At 37.7% G+C, this 16,857-nt stretch overlaps 1 protein-coding gene across 3 annotated transcripts in view; it reads left to right on the top strand.

Annotated features, from left to right (window-relative positions):
• rerea (arginine-glutamic acid dipeptide (RE) repeats a) overlaps nucleotides 1-16,857 on the top strand; it is a 188,663-nt gene that overhangs the window by 73,458 nt on the left and 98,348 nt on the right. For all 3 annotated transcript variants that reach the window (XM_077615585.1, XM_077615591.1, XM_077615578.1), the window contains exon 2: nucleotides 11,239-11,737. In XM_077615585.1, coding sequence (XP_077471711.1) covers nucleotides 11,383-11,737 — 355 coding nt within the window. In that variant the 5' untranslated portion in view covers nucleotides 11,239-11,382. The remainder of the gene's footprint in view (nucleotides 1-11,238; nucleotides 11,738-16,857) is intronic.

Genomic DNA, 16,857 nt, shown 5'->3' with positions numbered 1-16,857 from the left:
ATAAAAAATAAATAAATAAAAACTTAAAATAAATATATATATATATATATATATATATTCCAGCAACACACGTATTTATTTATATATTTATTAATTAATTAATTCATTTATTTATTCATTCTTATTTATTACCTATTTAATTATGTCTAAAATGTCTTTTGCTGTGTCTGTATTCTCACCCTCTTGCTACTGTGACAATGAAATTTCCCGAATACGGGATGAATTCCGTTATCTAATCTAACCTAATCTAATTGAATATCTGTTCTACATTATCCGCGATATTCGAGGGATTACTGTACTCTTGTTTTCCTGGCATTTTTTACATATTTTGACCACTTACTCCGCGCTCTTTGTTAAGAATCAGCGGCCATCCCAGCTGAGATGGCGGGTGTCAAATCCGACCACAATGAAAAATCGCCCCCCCCCCTACCCCCGAATGACTGCCATTCTTTTCATTGTGCTAGCAAACTGTCAAGCGGCGACCGTTCGCCAACGGCATTCGAACCGCCACGATTTTTTGACTCCTTTCCGTGATTGCGACATAATGTTGGCTACCGGACAGAAGATGAATCCTTTGTTTTTTTTAAGGGTTGTACTGGGTTTGATTAGGGGAACGGACTTGTCTAATTAGGGGTAATATGATCCCGTGCTGGTATTATCGTGGCTTGAATGGGGGTGTTTGTCCCTGGGCCACTCCCAGCCATCTGTCAATGATTGGATTGAGTGGAGAATTTCCCATGACACACTTTTTATATTGCGATAAGTATTTGGCCACCTGCCTCACTTGTGAACGAACGTGAGTCACTTTCATTTCTAATCGGCGGGTTTAGTACCATTCCCGCATTTGTTTTTGTTGTTGTTTGAGATGTTGCCAAGAATTTCAAAAGGGTTTAGGAACTCTTTGTTATGGGAATTTTTGGGTAATTCACTCTGAAGCGGTTTGTGAGGTTCTTGTCATAGTTTGATCTAAATCATGTGTGTCAAAGCGGTGGCCCGGGGGCCAAATCTGGCCCGTCGCATCATTTTGTGTGGCCCGGGAAAGTCAATGATGAGTGCCGACTTTCTGTTTTAGGATCAAATTAAAATGAAGAGTATAGATGTATATTACATTTCCTGATTTTATCCCTTTTAAATCAATAATTGTCATTTTTTAAATCCATTTTTTCTGTGTTTTTAGTTCAAAAATCATTTTGTAAAATCTAAAAATATATTTAAAAAAAGCTAAAATAAACATTGTTTTAGATCTATAAAAAACTGAATATTCAGGGCTTTTGATCCAGTACTTTTAATCCATTTGGAAAAAAAAATCTAAATATTATATCTAAAATGGTCCAATGTATATTAAATTTCCTGATTTTCTCCCTTTTAAATCAATAATTGTCATTTTTTAATCCATTTTTTCTGTGTTTTTAGTTCAAAAATCATTTTGTAAAATCTAAAAATATATTAAAAAAGGCTAAAATAAACATTGTTTTAGATCTATAAAAACTGAATATTCAGGGGTTTTGATCCAGTTCTTTTAATCCATTTATTTAAAAAAAATCTAAATATTGTATCTAAAATGGTCCGATGTATATTAAATTTCCTAATTTTCTCCCTTTTAAATCAATAATTGTCATTTTTTAATCCATTTTTTCTGTGTTTTTAGTTCAAAAAATCATTTTGTAAAATCTGAAAATATATTAAAAAGCTCAAATAAACATTGTTTTAGATCTTTAAAAAACTGAACATTCAGGGCTTTTAATCCACTTCTTTTAATCCATTTATATAACAAAAATCTAAATATTATATCTAAAATGGTCCGGCCCATGTGAAATCAAGTTGACGATAAAGCGGCCCCTCCCTTCCCTGAAGCAAAACAAATAAAAAATTCCAAGCTTGCAAGTGATAGAAACCGAGTTGGCGATAACGCCATTCGCCACCGCGTGCATCACAATATCCACTTCCCCTTATCGTCGACGACAGCGGCAAAGAGGTCCTTCGCCATGTAAAAAAAAAAAAAAACCTTGGCATTTTCCCCCGGTGCTCGTGTGAAAATATGACACCTCGTGCTGGCACACGGCCTTTAAACACACACTGGTATTATGACGAATTCGCCTCTATTGGGCTACTGGCACATCCTGTACATAATAGACATCTCGGGATATGTAATATGTAGCCGCCTCCCTCCCCTTGGGCCATTTAGCCATCTTGTGGCAAACACACACGTACTGTACTCGCAGCAGGAAGTGGAAAAAAAAAGGATTGAAGTCTTCTGGCGGCGGCTTAAAACCTGCCGTGCACACACTCTGATTCTTATCGATGCGAGGTTGAAAGTACTTGACTGGAGATATTTCGACAGTGTGTTATTACAACACATGGTTGGCGTTTTTATGCTCGCAGATAAGAGGTTGCTTTTACCGAGCATTTTAGATTCGTCATTGTTTGATCGCATTTGTCTTCTGGAAGATTTATTTTGGGTTTTTTAGGGGGCTTTCGGTTCTTGGCAGGGTTTTAGTTTAGAGGTTTTTTGATATGAATGGTTAACTGAGGGAAATTAACATTGTGTTATGGGGGTGTACCTTTCGACTTGTATGTTTTACCGTATTATATTACATTTTGGGGGATTATTTCAAATTGTGTACAGCATGGAAGAACTTTTGTATGGGGAAATGGGTTTTTAAAAGTACGTTTTTGTGAAATTGATGGCTTTTTAGCCATTTCGGCTCTAATCTGGATCGTCTCGGTTACTTGTAGCCGATGAAAACGTCATTGTCAACTGCAACACGCTTATTTATTTATGTATATTTATTTATATTTAAATATATTTATTTATATATATTTATATATATATATATATATATATATATATATATAAATGTATTTCTTTATTTATATATATATATATATATATATATATATATATATATATATATATATATATATATATATTAATCTATTTCTTTATTTATATGTATATATTTTAATATATCTCTTTATTTATGTATATATATTTTAATATATTTCTTTATTTATATACATATTTTTTTATATATTTATTTATATATATATTTTTTTAATATATTTCTTTATTTATATACATATTTTTTTAATATATTTCTTTATTTATATATATTTTTAATATATTTCTTTATATATATATATTTATTTCTTTATTTATATATATATATATATTTTAATCTATTTCTTTATTTATATGTATATATTTTAATATATCTCTTTATTTATGTATATATATTTTAATATATTGCTTTATTTATATACATATTTTTTTAATATATTTCTTTATTCATATATATATTTTTTAATATATTTCTTTATATATATATATAATTTATTTTTTAATTTATTTATATATTTTTTAATGTTTCTTTATATATATATATATATATATATATATATAAACATATTAAAATATATATAAATAAAAGTATAAAAAAAATCATTTTCTGAACCGCTTATCCTCACAAGGATCACTCATTGCTAGGATTTGGCAATTTAGAGTGTTCAACCAGCTAGCCTAGCATGAATATTTTTGGGATGCGTGAGGAAACCGGAGTACCCGGGGAAAACCCACACAAACCCAAAGAGAACATACATACTCCACACAGTAAGAACCGACCTGGGATCGAACCCTCGACCCCAGAACCGTGTGGTTTCCTTGAATCGGATCTGCGCAGGCATGCTAGGGCTTCTGTGAATAAAGCAAGATGTGATTAGCATTAGCGGCGGTAAAACAAAGGGCGCCGGAGCGCAGGCAAGACAAAGAATCCCTGGCCAAGTGGCCACCTCCAACTGAGCCTTTCATGGCACGCTTGTTTCTTCCCAGTTGGGATGGCAGCTCCGATTAGATCTCGCTGGCTGAGTAATAGGTTGGAGCTGACAAAAGCCCCGCCCCCTCGCCGCCCGGCCGGGGAGCCGCTCCATGTCGGGGATCTGCAGGCTTTATTGGGATTAATTGAAGCTAGCTTGATTGTTAATAACCCCCCAAGTATCTTCGGGCTAACATTGTTTGACTCTAATCTGTATTCACGGGAGCATTTCTTTTCTTCGCTTTGCAAAGCTGCCCTTAAATCTCTCTGCCAATCACGTTGCGACATTTTATTGCTCTGCAAATGAGGATTTTTGTAATGACAGTCCACGTTGGCTTCCAAGATGAAGTGCAGATTTAGCTTAATCTCATTTATTACTAGTTAAAAAAAAATCAGATATTACATTTGTTTTGGTCGGAAGACAAGCTTTTGGTTAACGTCAACTTCCCGTATTTTATACGTTTTTTGATACGCCGAATGTATAACAACATTTGTACGGGTTTTTTTTAAGTACGTTTTTTTTCTAAAACCTCTCTAGTTTTACCCATTTTGGCTCGAATCCGGATCGTCTCGGTCAATGATGGCAAATGAAAACGTCATCATCAACTGCAACACGCTTATTCATTTATTTCTTTACATATTTATTTATTTATATATTTATTCATTCATTTATTTATATATGTTTCAATGTTTTTATTTAAGTATATATTTATATTTTTTTATTTAAGTATTTATCTATTTATTTATATATTTATTTATTCATTCATTTTTTATTTTTTTTATTTAAGTATATATTTATATATTTATTTGTATATTTTTTATTTTTTTATTCAAGTATCTTTTTATATATTTATTTATCCATTTATTTATTTACATATTTTTCATTTTTTTAATTTAAGTATCTATATATTTTTTTTATTTAAGTATTTATCTATTTATTATTTATTCATTCTTTTTTTTTAAATTTAAGTATCTATTTATATATTTTTAGTTTAAGTTTTCATTTATTTTTATTTTTTATTTTAGTATCTTTTATATATGTATTTATATATTTTTAAAAATATATATTTAAGTATTTATTTAGTTATTTATATATTCATTTAAGTAATTAATTTATTTATTTATTACCTATTTAATTATGTCAAAAATGTCTTTTGCTGTGTCTGTATTCTCACCCCTCTCGCTACTGTGACAACGAAATTTCCCGACTACGGGACGAATAAAGTTATCTAATCTAATCTAATATTTTTCATGCTTTAAGCATGATATATCAATAATGTCCGCCTTTTCACTATATAAATATAGCGCGTCAGCAAGCAATGTACCCAGACGGTCAAGCTGTCAGCGTCAAACAGCGACACCTACAGAATCTTGAATGTAGCACACCGACTGATAGGGCACCCTGTCCACTTTATAGAAAATTTAAACTTTTAAGGGCGCCCTATGTGATTAAATATTTTATATATTATTTTTATGGCTTAATAAGGGGAATTGCAATCAATAATAAGGGAAGCAATTGGCCGAGGTTGCCAGGTATGGGTTAACCTGTCAAAATGAGTTAAGGATGGACATTGTTTAAATGGCACTGGCCGACAACTGGGTGTGTTTTTGTCTTTTTAAATAAAGCAGAAACCTGCTGTATGGCTTTTGTGGGGGTGGTGATGTTTTAATCCAGCCACTTTAGGGCACAGGTCTCATTTGAACAGACTGCAGGAGGCCAGAAATGTATTTCAGGCAGCTAGCCCTTGACTCCATTGCGCTAATGTAAATGCTGGATTAGGCCCCCCTTGTCCGGGGGACCCCCCTCCACGTCTCTGGGGCCCCTCCTCTCTTTTCCATTAAGACAGCTGGTGTCTTTCAAAGGGTCCCGGCCCCGTGATTGATGTGTAATAGCCCCAAGGCTCACCTTCCACTCACGTTGCCGCCGATGCCGCCTCCCACAAAGGACGGTCTGAGCGTAAGACGGTGGCGGAGAGACCTTCTCGGTCGCCACGTCACCCCCGACTTTTCGCCACGGCGGGTTTGGAAGCGCTGCTTTTAATCTGCTTCCCGCGCCGGTGTCGGATGAGCGCAGCTTTTCTAGCGGTGGCTTTTTGAAATATTGCAAACGAAGCCGTTTTTTCACCCTCCCATCCCCCCCGAAGATGACTTCACGCCATGGGGATGTTTTGAGCAATGTAACAGGATATGGAGGAAGTGTTGAAAAGCAAATCCAGATGAAAACTAAAGGGAACTCAATTCGCAGACTTTTGAGAGGCCTCAAATTTTTTATGTTGGTTCTTAGAAAGAAGCTGACCGTATTTTCTCGCATTTTAGTCGCCTCTGCGTATAAGCCGTACCTTTAAAATTGTTGAATTTTACAATTTCTCTCGTATAAGCCGCCCCCTGGTTCACAATTTTCACCTCCATATTCAAGGTTTTAATAGGGAGTACAAATGTGTCACTTTGACGGGAAAATTTGAAGAAAAATCATGGCACGTGGTATTTCTGAGATACTTTATAAATATATAGATTAGATTAGATAACTTTATTCATCCCATATTCGGGAGATTTCCTTGTTACAGTAGCAAGAGGGTGAGAATACAGACAGAAATTTTAGACATAAATAAATAGGTAATAAATAAGTTAATTAATAAATAAATGAATAAATAAGTAAATAAGTGTGTTGCTGAAATATATATATATAATTTTATTATTTTTTAATTTTTATTTATTTTTTTTATTTGTATTTGTTTTTAAATTTGTATTTGTTTTGAAATTTTTATTTGTTTTTAAATTTGTATTTGTTTTGAAATTTTTATTTATTTTTATTTATTTTAAAATTTTATTTATGCAAGATTTGTTTTTTCTTCTTGAATTTCATTCATAGACATCAAAATAAATTTTGTTTAGCTTTTTATCTGTTTCTATTTTGAAATAAATGACCGTATCGGCCGCATTGTCTTGCGTTATGACGTCATGGCGCCATGGTGTTAAGGGTGTCATAGTATTTCGTCTTTGTCACCTTGCAGTTTTGTGCATGTCAAGTCTAATTTGTGCGCATATAAGCCCTACCCTTTTTTCAGTCATCATTTTTTTGAGCGACAAATACGGCGTGTATGCGGGAAAATACACTACGTTACTAATTATACGGGGAAGGGCTGTTTAGCGACTTTACCGATTTTAGCGGTCCCCGCGAATAGATCAAACGCACCAATCAATGCTTTCCTGTTCCTCACGAGACGAGCTTCTGATTACGGACACTTCAGAGTGCGCAAGGGGTACTTTCGGCGTTGTCGCGCAATGGCGCCAGAGTCTCCGGAGCCTTTGAGCATCGGACACGCATTAATGCACCCCCATGCGTGCGGGCTGGTGGCCCAGCGGTCGCCGTGGTAACTCATCATTAGGTGATTAATGGGGCTGTGACGAGGCTGCGGTTTAATCAGGCTGGGTGTTTTGGAGCAGCTGCCCCGTCAGTTGGTGTCTGCTAGCAAAGTGACAGCACCCGCTGCTAAGTAGCACGGGTGTCGCCAAAAACACCCCTTGTTCGGGTGTTTGTGTGTCTGTGTTTGGAATTTCGCAACTCCAACCGCAAAGACTCGATTGCTCGCAGATTTGCGACCGTTCTTGACGTTACGCGCCGATACGGCAGCCATGGTAACGCGGGTTGGCTTATCTCGCGCGCTAATGTCATAACTACGTCCTGTTCATTTCTGACTGTGGGCACTTAACAATGGCGTTAAGTGTTTTTTGGAATTTTGACATATTTATGACTTGACACGACCCTTATAAAGAAAAAAAAATGGCGCACGGGTGGAAAAACCGATGAGGAATCTAATCGATAATCTTTTACTCATTCACATGTCTTTCAGTTTCTGGTGTCAACATTCAGTCAAGAAAAGTCTTTATATTACCGTATTTTCTCGTATATAAGCCGTATTTGTAACTAAAAAAATCACTACGGCTTATATGCGCACAAATTAGACTTGACATGCACGAAACTGCAAGGTGACAAAGGACAAAACACTGACACCCCTAACACCATGGCGCCATTACGCCATGACGCCGTAACGCAAGATAATGCGGCCGATACGGTCGTTTATTGCAAAATTGAGAAAAGATAAACAGATAAAACGCTAAACAAAATGTTTTTTAACGTCTATAAATGAAATTCAAGAAAAAAATAAACTGTATCTTGAATAAAACGTGAAAAAACTCACTTGTGCCTGCCATTGCTCGCTCAGGGCGCCGCCATCTTACCTACTGATGACAAACTAGACCGCTACAGACACACTTCCTGGTTGTACTGGTCACATGACTTCCTTTTTTAATTTGTCTATGCGCAGGCAACAACTTTTTTTGAGTGTGCAATCCAGCAGACGATTCATAAATTATCTCAGAAATACCACGTGCGATAATTTTTCTTAAACATTTCCCTTCAAAGTAGCACATTTGTACTCCCTATTAAAACCACGAATATGAAGGTAAAAAATTTTGAATCAGGGGGCGGCTTATATGCGAGAAATTGTCAAATTCAACGATTTTAAGGCCATTTTAAGAGTACGGCTTATACATGGAGGCGGCTTATATGCGAGAAAATACGCTTATTAGTCAACATATTAGTCAGAGAGAATAATTGGACCACCTAGCGCGCCACTTCTGGCCCGTGCTCCCTACATTGGACACCACCGGCTTTCCTTAATGAGCCGTAATGGCTGTTTTAGAGCTAGCTGAAAATGTCCCATTTCCTTTTCCACCGAGTCGCTGTGTTCATTGGATATTAACGTAGGTAGAGAGCTCCAATCAGGACAGTCCAGTCAGCTAGAAGAGAGCTCACAGCAAATTCTATTGGCTGTCATTACAGATGGTTTCCAGAGAAGCCGGCCAGCAAAGTGTCAGCGAGCTTCACGCTGTTCGCTCCCGTGCTGTTTATACTCAAAAGCCCCCCTGACACATTTATTGGCGGCGAGCCTGCTCCGTGTTTTGTTTGACTTATTCAGCAATGACCTCCATTGGTGTTGTTTTCCCACTGTCTTTTCAACACCTTTTCGCTGTGTACACGTGCTAATGGCTTGTCGAGAGACGGCTAATGTTTTAGCTACAAATGCTGTCCGTTTGAGAAACCCGTTCTCGCCAGTTTTGATGATGGCGGGGGGGGGCGACAATTACCGTTGTCGGCTTTCCCACTGTCGCGTGGCCCCTTGAAGTCATCATGTTTGTATGAGCTTCTGGCCAGGGAGTACAGTGATGCCTTGAGATGTGAGCTTAATGCATTCCGGGGCTCAGCTTGTATGTCAAGTCATTCGTATCTCAAATCTATTTTTTAAGTACGTTTTTTCTAAAACCGATCTAGTTTTACCCATTTCTGCTCGAATCCGGAGCGTCTCGGTCAATGATAGCAAATGAAAACGTCATCAACTGCAACACGCTTATTCATTTATTTATTTACATATTTGTTTATTTATATTTTATTTATTTATATATGTATTTATTCATTTAAATATTTTTTCAATTGTTTTATTTAAGTATCTATATATATTTTTTTATTTTTTTATTTAAGTATTTATCTATTTATTTATTCATTCATTTTTGTTTTTTTATTGTAGTATCTATTTATATATTTATTTATATATTTTTAGTTTTTTAATTTAAGTATTCATTTATTTAGATAGTCAGCTTGTATGTCAAGTCACTCGTATCTCAAATCATTTTTTTTATCATATAAAATAACTAAATGCAAATTAATCCATTCTGACCCGCTGAAAAAAAAAACTAAAAATAGGTTAGAGTCATACCTTGAGATACGAGATTAACGTGTCCCGAGGCCCAGCTCATATGTCAAGTTACTCGTATCTCAAATCAGTTTTTTTCCCATATAAAATAACTAAATGCAAATTAATCTGTTCCAACCCCCTGAAAAAAAACACCTACAAATAGGATATTGCAATGGAAAACATTTTTATTTGTCTTAATTTACCACCTACTCACAAAGTAACAAATTGCTATCTAGTGGTTATGAGCTTCAATACTAAAATGTGACATTCTGTACTCATAAGTTTGTCTCGTATTTTGCTCTGAATTTTCCTAGTTTCTCAAATTACTCGTACCTTGGGACACTCGTATCTCAAATTTGTCTCGTATCTTACGTACAAAAATTTAGATTTAGATCTTTATTTTATCGTATTTGCATAATTTCCTTAGTTGCAGTAGCAAGACAGACACAGAAGACATTGTAGACCTAGCTAAAAAAAACTGGAGCCACACATAGGAAGTCCACAATGTGGCAACCTTCTGCAGACTGAGGTTAAATATAATATCAATATAAATTTGCTCTGAATTTTTCTCAAATTACTCGTATGTTGGGACACTCGTATCTCAAATTTGTCTCATATCTCAGGTCCAAAAATTTAGATTAGAACTTTATTTCATCCCGAATTCAACACAGACACAGAAGACATTGTAGACCTAGCTAAAAAAAACTGGAGCCACATATAGAAAGTCCACAATGTGGCAACCTTCTGCAGACTGAGGTTAAATATAATAACAATACAAATGTACTCTGAATTTTCCTCGTTTCTCAAAAAAAAACTGAAGCCACACATAGGAAGTCCACAACATGGCGACCTTCTACAGACTGAGACTGAGGTTAACTATAATATCAATATAAATCTGTTCTGAATTTTCCTCGTTTCTCAAATTACTCGTATGTTGGGACACTCATATCTCAAATTTTCTCGTATCTCAGATACAAAAATTTAGATTTAGAACTTTATTTTATCGTATTTGGGAAATTACCTTGGTTTAAGTAGTAACACAGACACAGAAGACATTGTAGACCTAGGTCAAAAACTGAAGCCACACAGGAAGTTTCTCAAATTACTCGCATATTGGGACACTCGTATCTCAAATTTGTGTCGTATCCTGGGGCAAAACTTTGCTGGGAATTTTCCTCGTGTCTTAAATTACTCATATGTCGGGACACTCGTATCTCAAATTTGTCTCGTATCTCAGATACAAACCAATTTCCTTGGTTGTATTAGCAACACAGACACAGAAGACATTGTAGACCTAGCTAAAAAAAATGGAGCCACACATAGAAAGTCCACAAAGTGGTGACTTTCTGCCGACTGAGACTGAGATTAACTATAATAACAATATAAATGTGCTAATATTTGTCTCGTATCTCAGATACAAACCAATTTCCTTGGTTGTATTAGCAACACAGACACAGAAGACATTGTAGACCTAGTTAAAAAAACTGGAGCCACACATAGAAAGTCCACAAAGTGGTGACTTTCTGCCGACTGAGACTGAGATTAACTATAATAACAATATAAATGTGCTCTGAATTTTCCTCATTTCTCGAATTACTCTTATATTGGGACACTCATATGTCAAGGTATTACCGCGTGACGCTCAATCCCGTTTGTCTTTTTTCCCCCCTTAGATTTCCTGAAACACTGGGGTTGTTGGTGTGGCCAAATTTTCCCTGGATTTGACTAGTAAATTCAGAAGACTGAAGCCCAGGCTCACAGTCTACCTTTCACGGAGGCCCAGCCGTGAGAGGACTGAGGAAGGCACGTGGCGGATCATGACGGCTGACAAAGAGAAGGAACGAGAGAAAGAACGGGACCGGGACAGAGATCGGGACAGGGACAAGAGGGAATCGGGAAAGTCCCGCCGCCAAGACGGGGAACGGGGCGAGGGCGAGAGCTCCAGGCCCCGGCGCAGTTGCACCCTGGAGGGCGGCGCCAAGAACTATGCGGAGAGCGACCACAGCGAGGACGAGGACAACGACAACACGGGCGGCGGCAACGGCACGGCCGAGGACGCCGGCAAGAAGGGCAAGAAGAAGATGCCCAAGAAGAAGTCCCGCTACGAGCGCACGGAGAACGGAGAGATCACTTCGTTCATCACCGAGGACGATGTTGTTTACAGACCGGGAGGTAAGGACCAGTTCTTGACTTGACTTGCTTCGACACGGACCACAATGCATTGCTTCTGTTCTGGTTTGGTGAGGTTCTTTTGCTAGTGGTTGGGATTAAAAACAAACCCCTAAATGTGCTAATGTCGTTGAATCAATGGACAAAATGGTCTGGGTGGGCTAGCACGGTTTTAAAAAAATAATCCTTAAAAAATCTGAAATGTATCGGCATTTTTATGTTATAGTTTTTATGTTGGCATATGAAAAAAAGACATTGAGACACGTTAAGGCCAAATAATGTTAGCCTTCGTGCTGCTAACTAGAGACGTTGATGCGAACTAACCACGTGTTAGCTTATGCTAACTACAGACGTTGATGCGAACCAACCACGTTAGTCCACGCTAACTAGAGACGTTGATGCTAACCAGAGACGTTGATGCTATCTAGAGACGTTGATGCTAACTAGAGACGTTGATGCTATCTAGAGACGTTGATGCTATCTAGAGACGTTGATGCTAAATAGATACGTTGTTGCTAACTAGAGACGATGATGCTAACTAACCACATGTTAGTCTATGCTAACTAACCACATGTTAGCCTATGCTAACTACAAACCCTTTAAAATCTCATTGTACTTTTATAATGACAATAAAAACATTCAATATAATTCAACATGTTAGCCTACGCTAACTACGGACGTTGATGCTAACGAACTACATATTAGTCCACTTTAACTCCAGACGTTGATGCTAACTAAGCACGTGTTAGCTTACGCTAACTACAGACGTTGATGTGAACCAACCACGTTAGTCTACGCTAACTAGAGACGCTGATGCTAACCAGAAACGTTGATGCTATCTAGAGACGTTGATGCTAACTAGCGACGTTGATGCTATCTAGTGACGTTGGTGCTAACTAGCAACGTTGATGCTAACTAGAGACGTTGATGCTAACCAGAGACGTCGATGCTAACTGACCACATGTTAGCCTATGCTAACTACAAACCCTTTAAAATCTCATTGTACTTGTATAATGACAATGAAAACATTCAATATAATTCAACATGTTAGCCTTGCTAACTACGGATGTTGATGCTAACAAACTACATATTAGTCCACTAACTCCAGACGTTGATGCTAACTAACCTCATGTTAGCCTACGCTAACTAAAACCCTTTAAAATCTCATTGTACTCGTATAATGACAATAAAAACACACGGTAACACAATCCTTCCTTTCCCCCCTTCCATAAACCACACGAGCTAACACCCAAACGCAGCCGTCCGCCGAACCATCTCCCCGATATCAATAAACACCCTCACGCGAGCCCACTCGCCCAAACCAAACGCCAACCGCGGCTTCCCTTTTCACATCTCTATCTAATAATCCACAGCAACTCCGCCGAAGCCTTTTTTTCTCGGCGTCTGATAGACACCCGGAGAGCGCCGGGGCGCCGGGGCTTTGTCTGGTAATTCTGCCACGCGGGCGGTGGGGGTTGGGTAAAGCAGATTGACAAAGAAAGAAAGCTAAGCAGTCAGTCACGTCAATGAAACATTCAAAAGGCGCCTAAACAAAGTCGAGCGTCTCGGTGGATTAGCCCCGTTGAATATTTACATTGCGGCATTTGAGCGAACGGTGGTGCCGGTGCTGTCTTTACGGAGAATACCGTATTTTCTCACATATACGCCGTATTTGTCGTTAAAAATGATGACTGAATCGAGGTTAGGGCTTATATGCGCACAAATTAGACTTGACATGCATAAAACTGCAAGGTGACAAAGACAAAACACTATGACACCCTTAACGCCATGGCGCCATGACTCCATGACGTCATAACGCAAGACAATGCGGCCGATACTGTCATTTATTTCAAAATAACGAAATTTATTTTGACGTCTATGAATGAAATTCAAGGAAAAAAAACTTATCTTGCATAAAACATGAAAAAAATCCCCTTTTTATGTTGTGTATTTCAATTCCAGTTTGAAACAAAACAACCGTTGTCCATGCACCATTTTCTTGCAGATTAAAATGACTTATTTACCGTATTTACTCGCATATAAGCCGCATTTGTCGGACAAAAAATGATGGCTGAATCGAGGGTACGGCTTATATGCGCATAAAAAGATGACAAAAATGGATGGTAATGACACCATTTGGCAAGATAATGCAGACGATACAGTCATTTATTTCAAAATAGAGATAAGATAAACAGATAAGACGCTTAAAAATGTTTTTGGACGTCTATGAATGAAATTCAAGGAAAAAAAACGTATCTTGCATAAAACATGAAAAAAATCCCTTTTTTATGTTGTGTATTTCAATTGCAGTTTGAAACAAAACCATTAAACAACACAACCGCTGTCCCCGCACCATTTTCTTGCCGATTAAAATGACATATTTACCGTATTTACTCGCCTATCTCAAATTTCTTGTATGTTGGGACACTGTTATGTCAAGGTATTAGGGCGAAAATTGCTCGAAATTTTCCTCATATCTCAAATTTCTCGTATGTAGGGGCACTCTTATGTCAAGGTATCAGGGCAAAAATTAGCTCGAAATTTTCCTCATGTCAAATTTCTCGTATGTTGGGGCACTCTTATGTCAAGGTATTAGGGCAAAAACTCGGAATTTTCCTCGTATCTCAAATTTCTCATATGTTGGGGCACTCTTATGTCAAGGCATTAGGGCAAAAACTTGCTCGGAATTTTCCTCGTATCTCAAATTTCTCGAATGTTGGGGCACTCTTATGTCAAGGTATTAGGACACAAATTTGCTCAGAATTAATTTTCCTCATATCTCAAAATTATTGTATGTTGGGGCACTCTTATGTCAAGGTATCAGGGTGAAAATTAGCTCGAAATTTTCCTCGTATCTCAAATTTCTCATATGTTGGGGCACTCTTATGTCAAGGTATCAGGGCAAAAATTAGCTCGAAATGTTCCTCATATCTCAAATTTCCCGTATGTTGGGGCACTCTTATGTCAAGGTATTAGGGCAAAAATTTGCCCAGAATTAATTTTCCTCATATCTCAAAATTTCCGTATGTTGGGGCACGCTTATGTCAAGGTATCAGGGCAAAAAATTGCTCGAAATTTTCCTCTTATCTCAAATTGTTTGTATGTTGGGGCACTCTTATATCAAGGTATTAGGGCAAAAAATTGCTCAAAATTTATTTTCCTCATATCTCAAAATTCTTGTATGTAGGGGCACTCTTATGTCAAGGTATCAGGGCAAAAAACTCAGAATTTTTTCTCGTATCTCAAATAGGGTGGTCTTATACGAGGGAAATTGCAAAATTCAACGATTTTAAAGCCATTTTAAGAGTGCGGCTTATACGCGGAGGCGGCTTATATGCGAGAAAATCGGGTATTTCTCTTTCTGGACTACTTCGATTAGCTTGATGGGTCGAGAGCTAGCCGGTTGTAGCAACCTCCCCTTCCCCCCTTCTTCGAGTAGCTAAGCTAGTCCGTCCTCAATCGGCTACTATGTAATTTAGCGGCCATTGTCAACAGGGAAAATCCTCCACCTGAGTAACTGACCCTCCCGCCGTCTCCGGCGCTTATTGTGGTGGCGATAAGCCGCTGTTTTTCCTCCTCCTGCTTACCGACGGCCTTCTCGCAATCAGATTTGATGTACGCGGCTTAGCCAGGCACAAAGCCCGCCGTGGATTATGCTTTGCTAAATGTTAAATCCCTTTATAGCCGTCTAGTGACACACAATATGTAAAAACTGACCACCCCGAGTGAGGGATTTGCGCAACCTTTGAGTCCAGGACGAGGGGGACATAACAGAAACCGCTGTGCGGGGGGAAAAATACCAAATGATGTTTGGCTAGCTTCCATATCACCGACCTACAAATGCACTTTTCGGGGTTGTCGCCTGAGGTGAGGCGGTATTGAAATAGTCTTTACGCTGCCAATCTTCTGCCACCCGCACAGCTTAGCCTCTCTATCCCTGGGAGATAGGTTCGGGCAGCTTAAAAAGACGACTAGCTTGAAACCGGGTGCAAGGAGGTGTGCCGTCGGACGATAGGTACTTCCCGCAACCCGCGTTTTTTTGGGCTGCGATTGGACAAAGAGGAAGTCGGCAGGGACTTTCGAGAGTTTTTGGCGTGTTTGGACATGGAGGGAAACTCTGGAAATGTCCAGGTTGATAACATAAACAATGTATAATGAGATTTAAAGATTTACTGCAAAGTGAACAACAACAAATAAATAATAAACAAATTCCTAGGTTTAATTGATAAACATTTGCTTCGGTCGGTGTGTGTAGCGGTGAAGAAAGAGGCTTAAATGTACGTCCTATGTTTATATATTAGGGATGTCCCAATAACATACGTGTCAATTTATTTTTGATCATTTCAAATGGTGTACGCCGTATAGCACATGTGTCAAAGTGGCGGCCCGGGGGCCAAATCTGGCCTGCCGCATCATTTTGTGTGGCCTGGGAAAATCAATCATGTGTGCCGACTTTCTGTTTTAGAATCAAATTAAAATGAAGAGTATAGATGTAAATTAAATTTCCTGATTTTCCCCCTTTTAAATCAATAATTGTCATTTTTTAAATCCATTTTTTTCTGTGTTTTTAGTTCAAAAATCATTTTGTAAAATCTAAAAATATATTTAAAAAAAGATAAAATAAACATTGTTTTAGATTTATAAAAAAACTGAATATTCAGGGCTTTTAATCCAGTTCTTTTAATCCATTTATAGAAAAAAAATCTAAATATTATATCTAAAATTGTCCGGCCCACGTGAAATCAAGTTGACTTTAAAGCGGCCCCCGAACCAACCCGAGTCTGACACCCTTGCCGTATAGCAACTTTTGTACGGGATTTTTTTAGTACGTTTTTTGTAAAACCGATGTCGTTTTAACCAAATCGACGACAAAAAAACGTCACCGTCGACTGCTAATATTGTCATGCTTTAAGCATGATATGTCACTCATGTCCGCCTTTTCACTATATAAATATAGCGCGTCAGCAAGCAATGTACCCAGACATTCAAGCTGTGACTGTCATTAGCTTCTAAATAGATGGGGCCCCACTTGGCGGACTTGTTTTCCAAGTACTTTGTATTGCAGCAGCCAAAAAGCACCATGACGTGATGGGCGCTGAAACTAATTATCAGAAATGAGTTGG

Source organism: Stigmatopora argus, chromosome 1, assembly GCF_051989625.1.
Source record: "Stigmatopora argus isolate UIUO_Sarg chromosome 1, RoL_Sarg_1.0, whole genome shotgun sequence".
NCBI classification, from domain to species: Eukaryota; Metazoa; Chordata; class Actinopteri; order Syngnathiformes; family Syngnathidae; genus Stigmatopora; species Stigmatopora argus.
Note: the sequence above shows the minus strand (reverse complement) of the source record. Positions and strands in the feature narration are given on the sequence as shown.